Genomic DNA, 23,816 nt, shown 5'->3' with positions numbered 1-23,816 from the left:
GTCACATACAAATATTCAATAAAAAAAAACAAATGACTACTTAATATCTACATAAGAGCATCGGCGCAAAATGTTCAATGCGTTTTAAATGTATTCATTTTTTTTTTTCAAATACTGAGAAAACTAATAAACATTTTTTAAAAATTTAAACGCAGAATGAAAGATTGCATTATTACCGAGGGCCAAAAGTCCCTGAAATCTTCTAAAATGTTTATCTTAATAAGTTTCTGGCATGAAATAAAAGAGAAGATTTAGTGTGATTTTTAATTGAAAATATTTCATTCAAAAAAACTTTCAATTTATTCTAAGATACTTTCGGCCCTCAGTAATAACGTAATCTTTCATTCTGCGTTTAAATTTTTCAAAAATACTTATTAGTTTTCTCAGGATTCGAAAAAAATGAATACATTTAAAACACATTGAAAATTTTGTTTTATTTGTTGAATTAGCATTTCAAAAAATTTACAGACAACACAAAATTAATCAATACAAGAAAATATGTAGAATTCAATTAAAAATACTTACTTTTTGAAATGTCTCCATGGGTAATATTTTCAAGCAAAGCCTTATTTGTCTTATCCTTAATATGACTTTCACACTCAGAGACAATTCTTTCGAAAAATATTTTTCCCATCCTTTGATAAGTCCATTACTGTTTCCGAATGCCACTCCAAAGCCCATATCAATCTGCGAAGGTAGAAATATAAATATATTTTTTTAAAAGGGAAAGTAAATATTTCTCAACAATCGAGATCCAGAAGGTTGGGAATAAAAATTCCATGTTTTAAGGATTTCAGCAGAATTTTGAGCCATTTTAATGTCATTTAGACGATACTGTGTGCAAGCTTTCCAGTAGTTTTCGAATTGTTCCGAAGTTAGGTTGTCAAATTTCATAGCTGTTAAACATCTTTTAGCATCTGTTTCGGGATCTAAAAAAAGTTTTGCTTTTTTAAGTTTTTACTGTCCCCTGTATGTACTGTCTCTTCAGTAAATTTCAAGAAACTCTAACTTTAGTAGGCATAAACTAAGGCTCGGTTTCATAATCAGTTAAAGTGGACTTTAAATTTTAAGTTGGTACCTTTATCAATGCAATTCATATGGGTAAATGTTAACTTTAAAGTGAACTTTAGTTAATGTTCACTTTAAATTGATTATGAAACCGGGCGTAATAATTAATCATTTTCACTGTATTCCTATCAAACAATTAGTATTTCAGGAAATACACTTCGAAAAATAACGGTGGATAAATATTTCAGATTATTAAGCTCCGATTATTATATTGATTAATATTATTTAAAACCTGAAGGTTTTAAATATTAAATCACAAACGGCTAATAAACTGTCAAATTCATTGAATACAGAAATATTTTGTTTTAGGTATGATTTGGAGAAACATCTAAACATTTTTAGGACCGGCTTAATCAACAACTTTTCTATAATATCTATTATTTCAAAAACATCTTTCCTTGAAAAGTTATTTTTATTATGTAGGGAAAGAACAAATTTTGCTACAGAATTAACTATTAACTATAACAGAAAGCTTGATTACACTCAGATTTACAACATATGTAAACAGAATTTGTCCTTAAATCATGTTTACGTTTAAAATGTTTAATCAGTAATGTTAGATGGGTAAAATGTTGACGACAAATGAAACAGATCATTACTTTGATATAAGTATAAAACTAAATAAGTAATCCTCAATTTATTTCGCGATTATAGAATGAATAGATCAACGAATAGGAAAATTAATGGCAAAATGGGAAAATTAGAGTCTAAAAAAACATAAACAACAAACTAATTTACAAGTATTTAAAAATATAAGTAAACGTACTGTTATATTTCTATTTGATATAAAAATTAAAATTTGATAATTATAAACAAAATTCACTTTAATATAAAATATTTTTAATTTTCTCAACCTCGGGCATATAAATTTAGAACAACCTGTATACAACAAATTGTTATATTTAATTTTAAGAAGTGATTAGAATAAGCGTACGAAACTCGGAACAATGTGCTTAGATAAACAAAGTGAATGACGCGTACCATTATCGTTCTTCTCGGAAGGTCGATCATTAGCCTATGCTAAATAAAACTCAGTGAAATAGATGATAGTTCATTATCGTTTTTCGCGGAAGGTTTCGATCATTAGCCTATGCTAAATAAGACTCATTTGAAAGAGAGAATAGGTCATTAAAATTTGTAAATAGTTAGAAAGTATTTTAGAATGGGAATTAAATATTTTCTTTTGAAATCCATTAAGCATATTTAGAAAGATTAAAAATTGGTTTTGAGGAATATTACGAATGAGAGTTGGTGGTGGAAGATTGACTTGTGAATCTGGAAGGGATATTTAGAAAGTAGGGGAATGGATGAGAAAGTGAGATCAGAATGTTTTGAGCTGTCGAGAAGTGAAGTCGAGTAGTAGATGGTAGTGTTCGAGGAGTGAGAAAGCCGGTAGTTCCGTGAGTGTGGAGTATCTATCGTGGAACGAGAAGTAGGCCAGGTCGAGAGTAAAAGAACCTCCTTGAGCCCAGAGTGTCCCGGTAGCTGATAGCAGTTTCGAAAAAGGTAGAACACAGCATCACGACAAAAGCAGGAACGAGAGCTATTCGAGCTAGTTTTTCAAAGGAGAACATCACTGGAAGCCAGGACGAGGTTTGATCGCAGCCAAGGATAGCAGGAACGGGTTTTGTGTGAGGACATTTTCAGTTCACCAGAAAAAGGTCAGTCTCATTTGTTTGGACATGAATGTATGGGTTTTTCGTATTAAATTCCACATAAAAATTGAATAACAATCAATAATATCAGAAAAGCTTCATCAAACTTAAATAGAGTTGTTGCTAATAACTCCTAATAATTAAATGTTAATAAAAACTTTCAATTGAAAACCAAAAGGAAATAAGATTCCCATTTGTAAATGTTATGTTTAAGAATAATAAGAAATAGCAAATATTAAGCATTGATTGCCTTTTAAATAAAATAAAAAATATTTTTATTATAATTGTAACCCATATGTGTATTTTTTTTACTCTTTTCTTTTCTATCCCGATTAGGAACCATTAAGAAATATTTAGAATCCACGAAAGTAAGTAATTAATTTATAATTCGCCCTGAGATTGAAAACATATTGATATGTGATCTGGTTAATTAATTAGATTAGTATTAGTACATTGATTAAATTAAGTGACATATAAGAATATTATCTCATATCAATAATCAAGATCACATCAGTACATATCTTTGAACACTCAATCAAATCACAAAACTTTTCTTCTCTATTACTGTTGGCACAGACGTCGAAACAAGTAAATAGCCAAATTACTAATGCGAAACACCGGTGTTAGAAGTCTACAGGAATAGTTCACTGTTGTCACATGACTTTTTTTCACCAATAGACAGACTTATAACATTTTAATAAATGTACAGGTTAATGTACAATATCATTCCTACAATGTATGAGTCACTTAAAGAGTTATTAAACAAAGTCGAAAACATTAATACAATGTTACCGTTCATTATTCTTACATATGACTCTAACAATGATCTCATTATTGTCTATCGCAGTATCAGCCTTATCAATGGTGTGCCTGCCATGCCCAAACAAAAATTCCATTTAAAAATATTAAGAACAGACTTCCTTTGTTCAAGCTGGTTTTCGTTAGTTGTGTGTGATAACACTTTAAAAAGCAAAATTGCAATTTTTATAATCGCTTCACCTATGTGTATTATTTGAAACAGTAAATTATTTACTGTTTGGTTTCGGACATTTTCTTGTAATCTATTTTTTACCTATAAATTATATTTTATATGTGAAATAAATTATTTAAGCCCCACAATTCAATTTGAGATTATTAGTTAACTTGGAATACTGCAGTTAGCGAAACAATTCTCCGAAATTAAAAAAGCTCCATTTATGGCGATAAATATACAGGGTGTCCCGAAAAGATTGGTCATATATTATACTACAAATTCTGGGGTCAAAAATAGGTTGATTTAACCTCACTTACCTATATACAATAGTGCATATAAAAAAGTTACAGCCCTTTGAAGTCACAAAATGCAAATCGATTTTTTTACTTGACCTTAACTCTTGAGATTTTTTATTGAAAATTGACATGTGGCATTTTTATGACAGGAACATCTTAAAAAAAACAACAGTGAAATTTGTACACCCCACAAAAATGTTATAAAAATGTTAATGTTAAAAACGGGCTTTTCGAGAAAGTACTAAGAGACAAAAAAGTTTTAAAAACATTGTATTTAACTAACGGTAGCACAATAATAATTTAATTGGAACGTACACAAAAGTTTGGGGGAATATAGAGGAACAAAACCCCCATAAATTTTTATGGGGTGCACAAATTTCACTATAATTTTTTAAGATGCTCCTGCCATAAGAATGCTACGTGTCCATTTTCAATAAAAAATCTTTAATAGTTTTAGTTATATTGGAGAAAATTGATTTTCATTTTATAACTTCAAAGGGCTGTAACTTTTTTATGTGCACATTTTTACTAAGGTAAGTTAGGTTCAATCAACGTATTTTTCAGTGGCGTAGCTAGCCCCACAGGCCCCCCTATCAAAGTTTGTCGCGGGGCCCTTTTCCATGACTGATATGGGATAGTGTTAAAAAAATGTTCAACGAAAGAAGCAAAAACGTGTGTATAGAATAGAATACAAATATACTTTATTGTCACTGAAAATCGTACAATTTTATAGACAAAGCGTAGGTACAAAGGGTAGGAAAAAACAACAACAAATACAGTTTACTGAAATTACACAAATCGTCATTATTATTACAAAATAAAAGATAATGAAATAAAATAAAATAATACAGGGTGTTTCATTAATAATTGGAAATATTATAATTGTAGATTCCTGGGCTCAAAATATTACTGTTTAACACAAATAAGCTCCGAAAAGGCTTCCTAAGGGAGCTGGAACTCTTTGAAGATGGTGCCTTTTAATTAGTTTTTTTTTTCGAAATACCTCTATAACACATCTATTTAGAAAACTAAAACTGGTACGGCTATTTATCTTCCAAAGATGATCTATTTCTTAAATTGCGAATTTCTAGTACCGGTCATACGCGTCCTCTTTGGGTAGGGCAACGGTTATTTTATCGCATACCTTTTTTGTCTTTAACTTTTAGCAGTTTTTACACTAGATTATTAAATTGTGTGGTATTTTAGTACTAAAAGTTACTCTTACTTTAAGTCGGTAGAATACCGTTTTCTAGAAAAATCTATTTGAAATTTTTTCGTTTTTTAAATTTGATCAAAATTAAAAAAAAACGGTGTATTTTACCGACCCAAAGAAGAGTAACTTTTAGTACTAGAATACCTCATAATTTGATAATCTAGTGTCAAAAATGTTTTAAAATTAAAGACACAAAAAATAATGCGATAAAATAACCGTTGGCCTACTCAAGACGGACGCATATGAGCGGTACTAGAAATTCGCAAAAGATGAAATCGATTCATCTCTGGAATAAACATACCAGTTTTCGTTTTTTGTTTTCATAGTTTTTTTGAAAAATTTTCTCACATTAAAAAAAAACAAAATGTTCAAATGGATATTTCTAGAAAACGGTGTATCCTACCGTGTTAAAGCAAAAGTACCTTTTATTACTAGAATGCCTCACAATTTAATAACCCAGTGTCAAAAAGGCTTAAAAGTTAAAGATAAAAAGGAAGATAAATAGGCGTACCAGTTTTAGTTTCTCTAAATAGAAGCGTTCTGAAGGTATTAAAAAAAACTAATTACAAGACGCCTTTTTCAAAAAGCTCTAGCTTCTGTAAGAAGCATTTTCAGACTAGGTGATTTGGGTTAAATATTAATACATATTTTCAGCCCAGGAATCTACAGTTAAATTATTTCCAATTATTAATAAACCCTGTATACTGCAAAATTTAAATAAATTGCAAATTACATAATACAACCTTAGGAACTAATAAGTTCAGCGTATAACACTCAAATATAGATAATAATAATAAATCTAATAAACTCTAATAATCCAGAGTTAAGAAAAACAAATTTTAATTGAGACTCATTGTTTTAAAACAGATTCAGTTTTTTCAGCCAAGGGTGAATAGACATTGAAAAGGAACGAAAACAAAAAAGCTCTGTTCTTTAACGACGAGCGACCGGCAAATAGATATACCTAAATACAATTAGATAAAGAATATATTCACAGAACAATACACATTGTTTCAATGTTTCAACTTATCAAAGGTTAAACGATTACAAATATTGCAATTTCGCATTATACATTATACAATGTCTCACACAGCCAACGGTAAATAGACAATAAGAGGTAGCTTGGAAACAAAAACCTCTGTTGTTATAGAACGGCAAGAAGCAGAAAATAGATAGGTACCTGTAAACAGTAGGTACATAAATATAGTTTATAATAAAGAATCCATTACACTAAAATGTCGATATCCCAACAATATAATATCTACACTGTTTCAAAGCGTTTTAATAGTGAAATAATTGCAGAATATTTTGTTCAATTGTATGAAAAGAATTTGGTTTCGACATGCCGCGTTGGTGCTCCTGAATGTCGGGGGCCCCGTATAATTGATACAGTTGATACGGCGGTAGCTACGCCTCTGGTATTTTTTACCCTAGAATCTGTGGTATAATTTATGACCAATCTTTTCGGGACACTCTGTATAATACAACTTACGTCTTGTCAAAAACTCACCAATTTTCTGTAGTTTTTCGATATGTGTCAATAGTAGAAAATAATGAGTGTGTACCGAAAGAAATCAAAATTTGCGAGTTTTATTGGAGTTAATATCAGTAGCTGATTTCAGTGCACAAGAGCTTAAAACTTAAAACTCTTATATTGAATACTCTGACAGAATATGGAATTGATTTATCTAAAATAGGGCAGGATTATGATGAAGGACATGATAGGCCTCTGTATGACTAACTACATCACTGTTAAAATGATGCAAGTACTTAATCATTTAAGGGACTTTCGGCCCTCTGTAGGGGCCCTAATAATGCAGTCTTTCATTGTGCGTTTAAATTTTTCAAAAATACTTATTAGTTTTCTCAGGATTCAAAAAAAAACTGAATGCATTTAAAACACATTGGAGCGACATTTTGCGCCTATGCCCTCATATCAAAAAGTGTGTTTCTTAATTAAATAAACAAGGTGTTAATTTCAAGAACACTGTACATTAGTGCAACGTTTTATATTCATTAATTTAAACATATAATCCTAACGTATAGTTTCATATTTACAATGAACAACTTATTAGTATTACGAAAAAAATCGTTGGATCAATAAAACGGTTCATTGAATTAAAAATTATATTCATTATTTTTTAATGAATAGAATTACATTGTAATAATGAACGTGATCATTACTCAATAACGTATGTTTATTGTATTAACGTACGTGTTTATTGTATTAACGAAATTTTAATTGAATCAATGTAAAAAAAGTCAATGATTGGCGTTCATTGGTACTATGTACAATATTTTTTTCAGTGTATGGAGTTATTTAAAAAAATAACTTTTTGGGAAAAATTTTGAAAAATATTTGGTGCATAAATTTTAATGCTATCAACTTGTTCGGGGGCTCATTTGATAGATATTTCTAAGTACTTTGACAAATGTTTAATAAGGTTATGTCATAAAATGCATCATTTTCCCGTTATTTATGCTTGAATACTTAGATTCGGGTACTCGCCGAAAAAAATATACATTCAGTTACCTATAACTCACTTTTAGTTGACATTAAAAGGTTTTTCCTGTAAGGAGTTTATTTCGTTTTCTAATAGCTTTAATTTTGGTAATAATAACTTTTTTGTAAAATCTTATAGTTTTTGAGTTATTTATGAAAAATCGGTAAAAAACATGCATTTTCTCACGAAAAATTAAAATCCTAAAATCCAGTCTCCGCATTTTTGCGGAAAAAATTTGCAAGCAGATTTTTTATTTAAAAAAGAATTCATAAAAATTGTCATTCCAGTTCGATCACATCAGATTTCTTTCTTGATTTTTCTTTGGAAAAATCATCTATAAATTATTTTCATGACTATTTTAAATTCTTGACATTTTCGAAAATGACCTTTCAGCGGACACGTTGGTTGGCAACTGGGAGGCACAAATAAATGCGCAAAGCAATATCAAAATTAGGGAAAATATCTTTCAATCCACTCTTCTTTAAATATTTAGATATGTCAATTATTGGTGATTCGTGATTTTATTGTGGTATCCAAATGAACCTTTAAGTGAATGCATTCATGTATGGATGATGTAGGTATCTATTAGTGCAGTCAGTGAGGGTATTTGGCTCCGAATTCCATCCTACTGCATTAATTTACTTAATATTTTCATTGTAAGTAGGGAATAGCTCAAGAAACAAAGTCTACGCTATATCCTATGACACTTTTAACTTAGGGGTGGTCACCACCCGTTCTCGGGGGTGAAATTTTTTTTTATCATACTAACACCGGAAGTGGCCAGAGTACCTAATTCTAAGCAATAACTGTTTTATATTTTTTTTTTTGAAAACTCAATACTTTTTCAGTTACTCGTGGTTAAAAATTTGCCAGTTTCATTGAAAAATGACATTTTTCGGAGACTGTTTTTTTGGGAATACCATAAAAATTGTGCATCTAACAAAAAAACTGTATAAAACATTTTTTATTTTTATTTTATTTGTAGTTTATGAAAAATCAGAGAGATTTATTTCTTCTTAAATCTTCTAGTTTTAATAAAAAAAGAGATGGTAGGTGAAAAAAGATTTTTTTTGTGCATGCCCAAATCGGTGTATTCAACTTAAAATAAGCGAGAAATTGTCGATTTTAGGGGTATAATGCTACGAATACCTTTTGTAGTGCTCGAAAAGACCTTTAAAACGAGAAGGAACTGTTAAATGTCGGTTACATTCAAACTAAGCGATATATGGTGCGAAAAACTTACGATTAATGTATTTTAAGGAAAAATGAGAAGTATATTTAACCCCTCATCTACCAAAATTTAAATGCACAATTTTTCTTCTAGAATACCTTCTACTATAGTGTTATTTATATATTCAAAAAGTTGGACGGGTTTAAAATGAATGGTTTTTGAAAAGAATGAGATCAAATTATAGAGCCCATTTTTAAATTTTCTTTAAAAATTTAAAAATGCTCTCTATAATTTGATCTTATTTTTTTCAAAAACCATACATTTTAAACCCGTCCAACTTGTTGAACATAGAAATAACACTATAGTAAAGGGTATTGTAGAAGCAAAACGATGCAATTAAATCTGGTGGATGAGGGGTTAAAATATACATACAACTTCGTATTTTATCTTAAAATAAATTAGTCATCCTTTTTTGTTGCACCATATCTCGCTTAGTTTGAATGTAATCAAAATTTAACAGTGCGGTCGTTTTAAAGGTCTTTTCAGACAGTACTTACAAAAGATATTGATAGCATTATAATATAACAGTCGGTTCGCTAATCTGAGACACAACTGGCTAGTGATTTTAGCAAGTAATTTTGGAAATTTGGTAAATTGGCAAGAAAATAATTACTAAATAGATAATAATTACTATATAGCTAGTAATTTTTCCAATTTTGGCAAAATTAGCAAAAAACAAAAAAATTACATACTAAAATCATTAGCCAGTTGTGTCTGAGTTTAGCTAACCGACTATACCCTTAAAATCGGCCATTTCCCTGTTATTAAGTTGAACACACTCATTTGAGCATGCACAAAAAATTTCTTTTCACCTACCATATCTCTCTTTATGTTATCACTAGAAGACTTACGAATGAACGAATCTCTTTGATTTTTCATAAGCTACAAAAATGTTTTATATAGTTTTTTTTTTCGTTAGATGCATAATTTTTAAGGTATTAGCAAAAAACGGCAAATTTTCAACCACGAATAACCCAAAAGAATTCAGTTTAAAAAAATATAGAACAGTGCGCCCGCCGCCTTTGCAGTGCTGCCGACGGCCCAATAATCCCTAAATTTACGACTGTCCTTTTTGAATTAATAGTGTTAAGAAAATGCAATTTGTTTTTTTAGAAACGAATGCCCACTTATATTCCATTGATGGATGTACTATATATGTACTTGAATGTTATTCGATTTTAACTTTTATATAAAAATATTTTTTGTACAATATTTTTGCCGCCCCATCATAATTTGCCGCCCTAGGCAAATGCCTATATTGCCTAATGGATAAAGAAGCCCTGCAATTAAGAATTTAATATTCACCATTAGCGCTCATACGTGTAATATGACCGATCATATTACCCATATGCACGCTAATGGTGAATATAAAATTTTTAATTTTATGTCAAAAAATCCGCAATAACTATCTCTTGAAACCTACTAAATTTCATTTGCATATCTCAACTGGTTTTAGTATGGTATAGTTAGACCCAAACCCAGACATCCAAAGTGAAAGTTATCCTCCAACACCAAATTGTTCTATATGGCCCACATAATGTTCAGAAAAAAGTTACACCATTTTGAGCGTCGGGTTTGGGGGGAGAGGGGGGAGAAATCTGCAAATTCGTAGTTTTTTACGTTTTTCGTCAATACTTCTAAAACTAAGCGGTTTAGCATGAACAACCCTCTGCACAAAATTGTTCTACATTAAATTTGAAATAAAAAAGGCCCTATGCATAACCCTTCTAAAATGAAGAGTTCCAAAGTTACGGAGGTAGTATAGTATAATTGGTCCAAAAAAGGCCTAACCCAGACATCCAAAGTAAAAGCTTTCCTTCAACACCAAATTGTTCCATATGGTCCACATATTGTTCAGTAAAAAGTTACACCATTTTGAGCGTCCTGTTTGGGGGGGAGATGGGGGAGAAGTCGGTAAATTGGTAGTTTTTTTAAGTCTTTCGTCAATATTTCTAAAACTATGCTTTAGCGTAAGGAATGTTCTATAAAAAAATGTGCTAAATAAAATTTAAAATAAAAAAGGTTCTATACATAATTGTTATAAAATCAACGGTTCCAGAGTTACGGAGGGTGAAAAGTAGAGGTTTTCGATACTTTTTATATTTACCAATTTCTCCCCCCTCTCCCCCCAAACCCGACGCACAAAATGGTGTGACATTTTTCTGAACATTATGTGGACCATATAGAACAATTTGGTGTTGGAGGATAACTTTCACTTTGGATGTCTGGGTTTTTGGTATAGTTATATCATAAATATTGCCCAAAAAATATAAAAAGTATCGAAAACCTCGACTTTTCACCCTCCGTAACTCTGGAACCGTTGATTTTATAACAATTATGTATAGAACATTTTTTGTTTTAAATTTCATGTAGAATATTTTTGTATATAACATTGTTTACGCTAAAGCAAAGTTTTATAAATATTGACGAAAAACCTAAAAAAAACTACTAATTTACCGGCTTCTCTCCCATCTCCCTCCCAAACCGGACGCTCAAAATGGTGTAACTTTTTATTGAACAATATGTGGACCATATAGAACATTTTGGTGTTGGAGGAAAACTTTTACTTTGGATGTTTGGGTTAGGTCTTTTTTGGACCAGGTATACCATACTACCTCCGTAACTTTGGAACCATTCATTTTAGAAAGATTATGCATAGAGCCTTTTTTATTTAAAATTTAATGTAGAACAATTTTCTATAGAAGGTTGTTCATGCTAAACCGCATAGTTTTAGAAATATTGGCGAAAAACTTAAAAAACTACGAATTTACCGATTTCTCCCCCCTCTCCCCCCAAACCCGACGCTCAAGATGGTGTGACTTTTTTCTGGGCATTGTGTGGACCATATAGAACAATTTGGTGTTGGAGGATAACTTTCACTTTGGATGTCTGGGTTTTTGGTATAGTTATATCATAAATATTGCCCAAAAAATATAAAAAGTATCGAAAACCTCGACTTTTCACCCTCCGTAACTCTGGAACCGTTGATTTTATAACAATTATGTATAGAACATTTTTTGTTTTAAATTTCATGTAGAATATTTTTGTATATAACATTGTTTACGCTAAAGCAAAGTTTTATAAATATTGACGAAAAACCTAAAAAAAACTACTAATTTACCGGCTTCTCTCCCATCTCCCTCCCAAACCGGACGCTCAAAATGGTGTAACTTTTTACTGAACAATATGTGGACCATATAGAACATTTTGGTGTTGGAGGAAAACTTTTACTTTGGATGTTTGGGTTAGGTCTTTTTTGGATCAGGTATACCATACTACCTCCGTAACTTTGGAACCATTCATTTTAGAAAGATTATGCATAGGGCCTTTTTTATTTAAAATTTAATGTAGAACAATTTTCTATAGAAGGTTGTTCATGCTAAACCGCATAGTTTTAGAAATATTGGCGAAAAACTTAAAAAACTACGAATTTACCGATTTCTCCCCCCTCTCCCCCCCAAACCCGACGCTCAAGATGGTGTGACTTTTTTCTGGGCATTGTGTGGACCATATAGAACAATTTGGTGTTGGAGGATAACTTTCACTTTGGATGTCTGGGTTTTTGGTATAGTTATATCATAAATATTGCCCAAAAAATATAAAAAGTATCGAAAACCTCGACTTTTCACCCTCCGTAACTCTGGAACCGTTGATTTTATAACAATTATGTATAGAACATTTTTTGTTTTAAATTTCATGTAGAATATTTTTGTATATAACATTGTTTACGCTAAAGCAAAGTTTTATAAATATTGACGAAAAACCTAAAAAAAACTACTAATTTACCGGCTTCTCTCCCATCTCCCTCCCAAACCGGACGCTCAAAATGGTGTAACTTTTTACTGAACAATATGTGGACCATATAGAACGTTTTGGTGTTGGAGGAAAACTTTTACTTTGGATGTTTGGGTTAGGTCTTTTTTGGACCAGGTATACCATACTACCTCCGTAACTTTGGAACCATTCATTTTAGAAAAATTATGCATAGGGCCTTTTTTATTTAAAATTTAATGTAGAACAATTTTCTATAGAAGGTTGTTCATGCTAAACCGCATAGTTTTAGAAATATTGGCAAAAAACTTAAAAAACTACGAATTTACCGATTTCTCCCCCTCTCCCCCCCAAACCCGACGCTCAAGATGGTGTGACTTTTTTCTGGGCATTGTGTGGACCATATAGAACAATTTGGTGTTGAAGGATAACTTTCACTTTGGATGTCTGGGTTATGCCATCTTTTGGATCAACTATACTATACTATTTAAAGCAATAAATAAATCGTCAGTTTGTAAGAAAAAATTCAACATCCCGTATTTCGGAAATGAAACATTTGCGGACATACGTTTATAAAGCCAACTGTCATTATTTTTTCATGCAGAATTACCCCTTAAAGTTTGTCGCACTTGTTTAAAAACACCGTGTATTGATGAAGAACATGTCTAGTTGTTAAAGGACCTAACTTTTTTATTATTCAACATAAACGAATGAATCAAAAAACAGAATGTTAAGAAAACCTGAGGGTATAGTTGGGTTTTAATTTAAGTATTTTATAAATTCTAAAATATTCCACAGGATGATGCGAACTTTGAGAAAAAAAACACAGTTTGATTGGTACACCTGGTATACAATGAAAATTTACCTGTTTAGCAACAATATTATTACAGTGGTATTGTTAAAGAATCAAGGCTATAACATGTTCAAAAAATCACTTAAATCGGCCAACAGGTTAAGGAAATATGAGACATCAAAAATGACCAAATTTTTAAGTGGGCCGATTTCTATGCATGTACATAAGTTTATTTTATGTACACTGCATTAAGAATTAGAAAAATCAAAATAAATAGATAGTACCTATTTAAATTATGATTTGGCAACATTGCGTCATTATACAGAGATCAAGTAGACAAAATATCGGCCTAAATGATTAACGAAACGGAGGCATTTTGATCGTACCTGGGAGATGTTTCATGTATGAAAATATTTACCTGAAAAAGCGGGAGGCATTTCGATAACGCCGATTAAATCCTATATCTAGCTAATCTCGGATGTTCTTGAAACAGAAGTACTCTGCGCATCCGGATCTGTGTGTACTCTCGATTTTACCCCTGGTAAAGAGCTTGACGAGTATTTGATTTTTGTAATTAATATACAGGGTGTAACAAAAATACAGGTCATAAATTTAATCACATATTCTGGGACCAAAAATAGGTCGATTAAACCTAACTTACCTTAGTACAAATATGCACATAAAAAAAGTTACAGCCCTTTGAAGTTACAAAATGAAAATCGATTTTTTCAAATATGTCGAAAACTATTAGAGATCTTTTATAGAAAATAGACATGTGGCATTCTCATGGTAGTAGTAAAAATTATAGTGAACTTTGGACACCCCATAAAAATTTTATGGGGGTTTTGTTCCGTTAAACCCCCCAAACTTTTGTGTACGTTCCAATTTAATTATTATTGTAGTACCATTAGTTAAACACAATATTTTAAAAACTTTTTGCCTCCTAGTACTTTTTCGAAGTCAGTTTTTATCAAGATATTTTGAATATTTGTCAAATCCACCACATATTTGTATATGGCTAAGTACGATTATGGAGACTTGGTAATAATATGAAAATTTATTTATGATTTACAACTTTAGGTACCTATATTTTGAACCGTATTAAAAAAGATACCACATCTCGATAAAAGGCGCCTTATCGAAAAAATACAAAGAGGCAAAAAAGTTTTAAAAACACTGTGTTTAACTAATGGTAACGCAGTAATAGTTTAATTGGAACATACACAAACATTTGGGGGGTCTAAAGGAACAAAACCCCCATAAAATTTGTATGTAAACATAGTAAAAAAGAAGCCGCAACTCGATAAAAACTGCCTTATCGAAAAAATACGAAGAGGCAAAAAAGTTTCAGAAATAGTGAATTTAACTAATGGTACCACAATAATAATTTAATTGGAACGTACACAAAAGTTTGGGGGGGTTTAAAGGAACAAAACCCCCATAAAATTTTTATGGGGTGCACAAATTTCACTATAATTCTTTTTTAAGATGTTCCTGCTGTAAGAATGCCACATGTCTATTTTCAATAAAAAATCTCTAACAGTTTTCGATATATTTGAAAATATCGATTTTCATTTTGTAACTTCAAAGGGCTGTAACTTTTTTTATGTGCATATTTGTACTAAGGTAAGTTAGGTTCATTGGAACTATTTTTGGTCTCAGAATATGTGATTTCATTTATGACCTGTATTTTCGTTACACCCTGTAAAAAGTACACAGTCCTAATTATATATGTTATCTATTTTAGCATCCAGTACAGAAGAAGACATTACTACATCAAGTACTGTAATAGACACAAGTACAACGAAGAAAAAAGGTAAGCTTAAAAATTAATTATGTGCTTTCTTTTTATTTTTTAAATATAATATAGTTGTTCAATTGAAACCCATCTTTGGTTAGACAAACCTTGGAAAGAATTGTAATCACTTAACTGACGTTCTGTAATGTTAATTTTGTTTCTAAATATCATAATGATAAAATCCTATCATCTGTATTTGACTGCTATTTTAAGTATTGTGACAAAAAATGGCGTTTGTTGTTAAAAATCCGTCCAAATATAATTAACGTGCAGTCATTAAATTTTTGTGTGTTGAAGGTTTGCAACCATTGTAAGTAAATTCATACGCGAATGCAAGCAGCTTATGGAAACATATGTTTCTTCTTCTTTCTCTTTTTATTGTCTTGCATATTTATGCATCTGCCAGTACATTTAATTGAAACCCATGTTTTGCATATTAAACTGTCAAGAACTGGTATCAAAAATTTAAGCAAGAGAGGGGATGAATGATAAGCAGGGACCATGTGCATTAACTAATGCAGCCTCAACAGAAAATGTGTGGTAGTAGGCGAGCGGCACACCCCTAATTTGAGGCTTAAAAATCGAAAAAGCGACCATGATAGGTGAATGGCAAATTTTAGTCATTATTTATATTTTCGAGGTCGGTGAATCCAAATATGAAGTTTATTTTTATATAGAATTGGTGAAACATATTCAAAAATAAAATTTTATGCAAAAATGCGAAAAATAAATTTTGATAATTTTTCATATTTACCTCGCTGTATCTTTGGTCGCTGTAAATATTTCCTTTTGAAATTTTTACTGTATCATCCTTCGAGTATTGAGATGACAACGAGATTTGTCCAGAATGTTTATACAAGTTAAAAGAGGGGCTGTTAATTTTTAAACATTTTGTCGTCAGATTTCGTTAGTTTCATATTTACTTAAAAAAGTTGAGTGATAAACTTTTTAGTTTATAATTTAAACTAACACAGCAATAAAACATAATTTATGAAGACGGTTTCTGGAAAATTTCAAGTCAAAATATGTAATAAGTTTAAATAAATTGAGTGTCATTATAGCATCAGTAGTGTTAACATGCTGCTCTGATTCAAAAACGTTTTTATGGTGGAATAATTTAAGTTATTACAACAAATTGCATACCAAAAGAAGCAGCTAATTCTCATTTACAATTTGATACATCAGATAAGTACCTACGATAAGTAATAATTTATGAAACTTAGTTTAAATTGCATCTGTATTTCAAGAATAAATATCAAATATTTCAACTACCATAAACGAGGACTAGTTTTTCTTCAGTCTTTTTGTTACTGTAATTAAGAGTTTAATTATCTGCTTATAGTCCAGGAGAAAATCACGGATATTTTGTACATGGTAGTTATAGTTCAGTAAAATTTAGAATATGGCCGGCGATAATTGTGCACATTGTGGTGATACATGAGGTGACAAGCCAGTAGCGTGTGACAGCTGCCATATTACAGTGCATTCTAATAAAACCTGCACTGGTTTAGCGGGTTCAGAATTTCGTGCCGTTATTATACAGAAACGAACCCTCAACTATTTCTGCAGTGACTATCGATTATCATTTAAGAGTGTTCCTAAATTATTCAGAGAAATACAAAACCTTAGATCTGGGGTTTCCACACTAAAATCCGAAATCAAGAAACTGAAGGAAAATGAAGATGCTACCCCTTTCTTGGCAGAAGAAGTGTTAAGCGAATTGCACGAACGTCAAAAAATGCAAACAATCTACTGGTTTTCAATCTTCAAGAACCAAATACAGCCACATATGATATGAATCAAGTTAAATCTATTCTAAACACGATTTCAAACAACCTTATAAACTCAAATAATATCAAAATTTCTCGCTTTGGAAATAGGAATAATAATGGACATCGCCCTCTTAGAGTTATAATGTCTTCCTCAATGGACGCCCATTTGCCCATGCAGTAATAAAAAACAAACACAACATCTGTCGAGATAAAAAAATTTTTATTCAGCTGGATCAAACTTCGCTTCAAAGAAAAGCTTTAGACTCTGTGAAAACAGAGCTGCTGAATCGTCAACAAGCTAGTGAGCAGAACCTAACAATTAAATATTTTAAAAATGTTCCCAAGATCGTTCAAAATAACTGCTAAAGCTCACTGACTTAGGCAAGCTCTCAATTTACTATCAAAACGTCAGAGGACTTCGGACCAAATTAACTGAACTTAGTCTTAATGTATCAAATTGCTTTTATGATGTCATCATTCTCACAGAAACTTGGCTAATGGCTGATATCAACAATGCTGAACTAGGTTTATTAAATTTTAATGTCTACAGGCGAGATCGTTCACTGGAATCCAGTAGTTTTAGTAGAGGAGGTGGCGTGCTAATAGCAGTTAACAAGAAGTTGTCAACAAGTCTCATCCAATCTAATTCAGCAGTCGGACAAGTTTTTGTTCAGTTAAATAAAAACATCATTTTAGGGGCTGTATATATTTCACCCAGGTCTGAAATTAACAAATATGAAATTCATTCTGAACAACTACTAACCACAAGTGAACAATTTCCTAATTCTACATTTTATCTATTTGGTGATTTTAATATTCCATCTGATATATGGGAAATAAAAGATTTCTGTTCATTAGCAACCTGTCAACCGACCTCCCCATTGGCGGAGGCTGAAGCTATTGAAGTCGTCTCAAATATATGTGTCATTCATAATCTTTTCCAATCTAATACTGTGCTAAACAACAGAAGGGTTCTTCTTGATCTTATTCTATCTCCACAAGAACTAATAATACACAAAGCACACAATTTTCTGATCCAGCAAGATGTCCACCATCTTCCGCTAGTAACCACTTTACAACTTGCAGTTAAAAAAAGCACAACATCAGTTATGGCTTTCGCAGTGCAAATTTCACAGCCATTCGCCAAAGTTTTGAATATATTGACTGGGAAAATCTCTTACATAATAAACAACTCAATGAAATGATTTCTATATTGTGTGACTCTCTGTATTATGTTATTAATCTGTATGTTCCACAAAAAAGTATGCTCTAAAAAATTTCCATGCTGGTTTACACCTAATCTTAAAGAATTAATACATAACAAAGAAATTGCTCATAAAATGTTTAAAGCTACTAGATCGCCAGAAAGCTATGTAGAATTTAGTCGACTTAGAGCCCAATATAAACTTTTAACAAGGGATTGCTATACTAATTATATTCATGAAACTAAAAACTCCATTAAACTTAACGTTAAGTCATTTTGGAAATTCGTTAATAGCAAAAAAACAACATAATACCTGACACAATGAAACTAAACGATCCTATTGCCTGTCATAGAAATGATATATCCAATTTATTTGCTAATCATTTTTCATCTGTGTATACTAACCAAAGACTAAATTATTCATCATCATCATCATCATCATCATCATCATTTGGCTCTACAACTCTATGTGAGTCTTGGCCGCGTTTACTATTTCCCTCCATTGTTGTCGGTCCTGAGCAGCTATTTCCCATTGCTGTACTCCCATTTTGCGTAGATCGCTAGGTACTGCGTCCTTCCATCTCTTTCTTGGGTGACCAACTGACCTTTTTCCAACGGGCCTTTCCCAGAATGTGGCGTTTAGAAGACTTTCGTCACTTGATCTTAGTACGTGACCCGCCCATCGTATTCTGTTTGATTTAATGTAGCGTACTATGTTTTCATCTCCGTATGTTGTCTGGAGTTCATCATTGTGTCTTCTTCTCCATTCTCCTGTTGTCTCTTCTCTGCAAGGCCCATAGATAGTCCGCAGTATCTTTCTTTCAAGTACCAATAATTTTGTTGTTTCCCGCTGATTCAGAGTCCAGGTTTGGCTTCTATACGTTATTGTGGGACGAATTATTGTCTTATATACTCTTATTTTTGCTGGTCTTGAGAGTATTTTTGATTTAAGTAGGGTCCTTAACGAGTAATATGCCCTGTTTCCTGCAATAATCCTGGCTGCCACGTCCTTTTCATAGTTATTTTCAGATGTTATGATCGCTCCCAAGTACTTAAATTCTTTGACGACTTCAAAATTGTATTCATTAATTGTTACGTTTTGTCTAACCCTTGGTCTTGGGTTCTTCGTAACCACCATGTACTTGGTCTTGTCCTCGTTGACCTTAAGACCAACTTCCTTGGCTCCGTTCTCGAATAGGGTGAAAACTTCTTTTGCATCTCTGGTGGATTGTGCAATTGTGTCCACGTCATCCGCAAAGGCTAATAGTATTTTTGATCCTTGGGCGGCAAATCCGTTTGTCAGTTTTGGCTGAGCTTTCCTTACTGCATGTTCCAGTGCGAAGTTAAACAGCAGGGGGCGAGAGGATCTCCTTGTCTAAGTCCGGTGTCAATGAGGAATTCCTCCGACGTGTTGCTGCCGACTCTGATTCGTGCGGAAGCGTTCTCCGTGCTCACCTTTGCTAATCGTACCAGTTTTCCAGGTACTCCCATTTCTACCATAGTCTCCCACAATGCTTCTCTGCTAACAGAATCGTAAGCTTGTTTGAAGTCCACGAAGATTTGGTGTACATCGCGGTTGAATTCCCAGTTTTTTTCCAACACCTGGCTTAGGACGAAGATCTGGTCTATAGTCGACCTTCCCGGTCTGAATCCGCTTTGGTAGTCGCCTATTATTTCCTCTGCGTATGGAGTTAATCTTCTAAACAGTATTATGGATATAATCTTGTATGTTGTATTAATTAACGATATTCCTCTATAGTTCCGACATATTTGTTTGTCTCCCTTCTTGTGAATAGGTATTATATGGCTTTCATGCCAGTGTTTCGGTATTTCTTCTCTTTCCCAGACTTCTCTTATAAGATGATATATCTCAAGATGTAGTTTGTCTCCCCCTTTTTTTAGTAGTTCCGCCTGTATGCCGTCTGGGCCTGGGGCTTTATGGTTTTTTAGGGACGGAATTGCGGACTTTACTTCAGCTAGTGTGGGCCCTGGTATTTCAGGTTCGGCTAACTGGTACTGTCTTTGTTGCCCTGTCGTTGTGGGGTTTTCTGTATGTAAGAGTTGCTCAAAATACTTTCTCCATTGGCGGCTTATCTCTTCGTCGTCAGTGAGCAATTGTCCTGCATCGTCTTTTATAAATCTTGGGCTGTTGATCGTGTTGCCCGTCATTGTTTTTATGTCCCTAAATTATTACCATAACCAAATCCACTTCAACGTTGGGCCGGTTGTTCGAACGCTAATCAACAATGATCATTATCAAATATTTAATTACTGTCACCAAAACTGTCAATGTCAACTTTGTTTGGGTTGCTGTAAACATAATTAATTACAATTATGAGATTTATTATTAATTATGTTAATAATTATTGTTATATTAATTGATTATAGACTCCACAGACTTTTTAACAACCCAAACAAAGTTGACATTGACAGTAATTAATTATTTGATAATGATCATTGTTGATTAGCGTTCGAACAACCGGCCCTAAGTCTACTTAATTATATTGACTACCTATCTGAAGCCCTGGAGGAGGGTTTGCAGGTTGATTCAGTGTACACTGACTTCTCTAAAGCCTTTGATAAGATAAACCACGACCTTCTATTACATAAATTACGTTCTTATGGTATTGATGGTCTGGTATTTAAGTGGTTATGTAGTTATTTAGAAAACAGAACTCAAATGGTTAGAGTAAATCACTGTTATTCCAACATTTTTCCTGTAACTTCAGGTGTTCCCCAAGGTTCACACCTGGGACCGCTACTATTTAATCTATTCATTAATGATATTACCACTTGTTTTTCCCATACAAAAGCTCTCCTTTTCGCTGATGACCTTAAGTGATTTACGATAATAAGATCTCATGATGATACTCTTGGACTACAATCAGATAATAATAAATTATTTCAGTGGTGCTCTCTTAATGGCATGGAATTAAATGTTGGTAAGTGTTATATTATGCGTTTCTGTAGGAATTACCATTTGCTAACACATGACTATACTATTAACGATCAATCATTGCAATCATGCACACAAATCAGAGACCTAGGCATAATATTAGACTCTTCACTCAGCTTTAAACACCACATTAGTACTGTTGCCCAAAAGTCTATGAAAATGCTTGGTTTCATTAAAAGAACATCTCGTAATTTCACAGATATAAATTCAATGAAAATTTTATATCGCTCACTTGTTAGATCTCATCTTGATTTTTGTTCCTCTGTGTGGTCTCCATATTATCTAGTTCATAAAAATAAACTTGATAGAGTTCCGCATACATTTCTCAGATACGTAGCTTTTAAAAAACATATATATCGTAGCTACACGGATATTGAATTATTATTGAATATTACTTCATTCGAAACCCGTAGAAAAAGAAAAGATCTGACAATCTTATTCAACATTATTAATGGTAATAGTAGCTATCCCGATCTTTTGTCAAAAATTAGTCTTTTTGTTCCTACTCGGTCAACAAGACAATTTCAAGCTTTTTCAATACAATTTCAACAAATGACTTAAATATATTCTGCAATTCCTTGGATATATTTAAAAACAATTTGTTGAGCATACAAATATAACTAGATGTTAATGATATAATTTCTATCAGCAATTTTTAAGGTTAAACTTTGTTTGTTTTTTTATATCGTAATGTTCTTTTTGTTTCTTTTAACTTAATAGCTTTTTTATCCAATACATATTGTAATAATTGTTCTTTGTGTTAACACTGTTTATGTTTTTGCTTTTGTCTTTGTAATATATTTTTTGTAATAATCTTTTGTGAATTGGGCTTGCCCGTAAATAAATAAATAAATAAATAAGGAAAAAGTTATGTGACTTTATAGACGAGTGGCACTCTTTAAAAAAAACCCATAATTTCTCGAGATACTGACCACAATGTGCTGAATGGCTAATTTTGATCTTACTTTATGTTTTTGATGGTCCTGACAACGAAAACAAGGTTTATTTTGAATTTTAGATGGAGGAACATTGTCAAAATCGCAATTTTACCCTAAAAATACAAAAATGTAATCACGTTTTTCTTAAAATGAAAAGTGGCGTTATATTTTTTATATAAAACATTTTATTCTTTGTACCCTATATTTTAACATAAACTTGATTAAAATGCTAAATTTCAAAATTTTGTCACTCAACTTTTGTGATTAAACTTTGAAATTTAGGAATCTGCACCTTTCACTTAAAACAATTATTCATATCTTTTACTATAAAGAGACAGAAAAACTGAACAGGTACGCATTGTCTTCAGAAAGGTAAGAAATATATACTATAAACATTTTAGAAAAAATATTAAAATGAAACAGTTTTTAACCCCAAAAATATGATTTTTTTTTTAATTTTTAGGGTAAAATTGCGATTTTGCCACTGTTCCCCCACGTAAAATTCAAAATAAACCTAATTTGAGTTTTCACCACCATCAAAAATATAAAGTATAACCAAAATTAGCCATTGACCACACCGTGGTCATTACACCACACAGTATCTCGAGAAATAAGCGTTTTTTGTGTTGTGCCGCTCGTATATAAAGTCACATAACTTTTTTTCTATTGCATATTTTGACTTAAAATTTTTTAGAAAACTTCTTCATGAATTATACTTTATTGCTGTCTTGAATAAAATTATAAGCTAAAAAGTTTGCCTCTTAACTTTTTTAAGTAAACATGACAATAATGAAATCTGACGACAAAATGTTTAAAAAATAACAACTCCTTTTTTAATTTACACAAACATTTTTATATAAAGCTCGTTGTTATCTAAATACTTCAAAGATGAGACAGTAAAATTTTTAAGAGGGAATATTTACAGCGAGCAAAGATACAGCGGGGTAAATTTGAAAAATCATCAAAATTGATTTTTCACATTTTTGCATAAAATTTGATTTTTAAACATGTTCCACCAATTCTAGATAAAATAAACTTCATATTGAGATTCAGCGACCTCGAAAACATAAAGAACCACCAAAATTGGCCATTCAACTTAAAGTTGATTTTCGTGGTCGGTATAACGTAATTTTAGGGGTTGCTGCCGCTCGCCTATAGGCTTGACTAGAGTAAATCGTCTAATTTCCATTAGATCAATTACAGAAAATAGGGTGAATATATGCTCTGTCCATAATATCATACACCACCTGTTATATATTAATCCTGCATTGGGACAATATACACTTCGAAAAAACATAGGTTATGTCATGTCAAGCGGCAGTAATTCTTTGTAACCGTTTTATAATAGTTACACTGGATTTACACTCAGTCGTGTTGGACAGGCAATTGGACAGGGAAGTGAGCAGCGTGAGTGTGTAAATAAATTACTCGCACTGCCACTGCTCATACCGCTCCAAGTCGGTTGCGCCACCATTGCACGGCGCTCCCTCTCCAAGACGGTTTTTTGGGGCAAAAGACAAAGGAAAGGCAGCGCGAGAGCGAGTGTGTGTTCAAATTCAGTCATTCTCACTCACTTACCGCCGTTGTTTGAGTGCGAAAGGACGGGTTGTTTCGTCGTTTCTAGGGTAACTACTTAGTTGTTTT

At 32.1% G+C, this 23,816-nt stretch overlaps 1 protein-coding gene across 1 annotated transcript in view; it reads left to right on the top strand.

Annotated features, from left to right (window-relative positions):
* The window catches only part of LOC114344218 (uncharacterized), a 346,622-nt gene that overhangs the window by 277,367 nt on the left and 45,439 nt on the right, over positions 1–23,816 (top strand). The window contains exon 4 of the mRNA XM_028295066.2: positions 15,252–15,320. Coding sequence (XP_028150867.1) covers positions 15,252–15,320 — 69 coding nt within the window. The remainder of the gene's footprint in view (positions 1–15,251; positions 15,321–23,816) is intronic.

This window comes from Diabrotica virgifera, chromosome 5, assembly GCF_917563875.1.
Source record: "Diabrotica virgifera virgifera chromosome 5, PGI_DIABVI_V3a".
NCBI classification, from domain to species: Eukaryota; Metazoa; Arthropoda; class Insecta; order Coleoptera; family Chrysomelidae; genus Diabrotica; species Diabrotica virgifera.
This window is presented reverse-complemented; position numbering and strand designations above follow the sequence as displayed.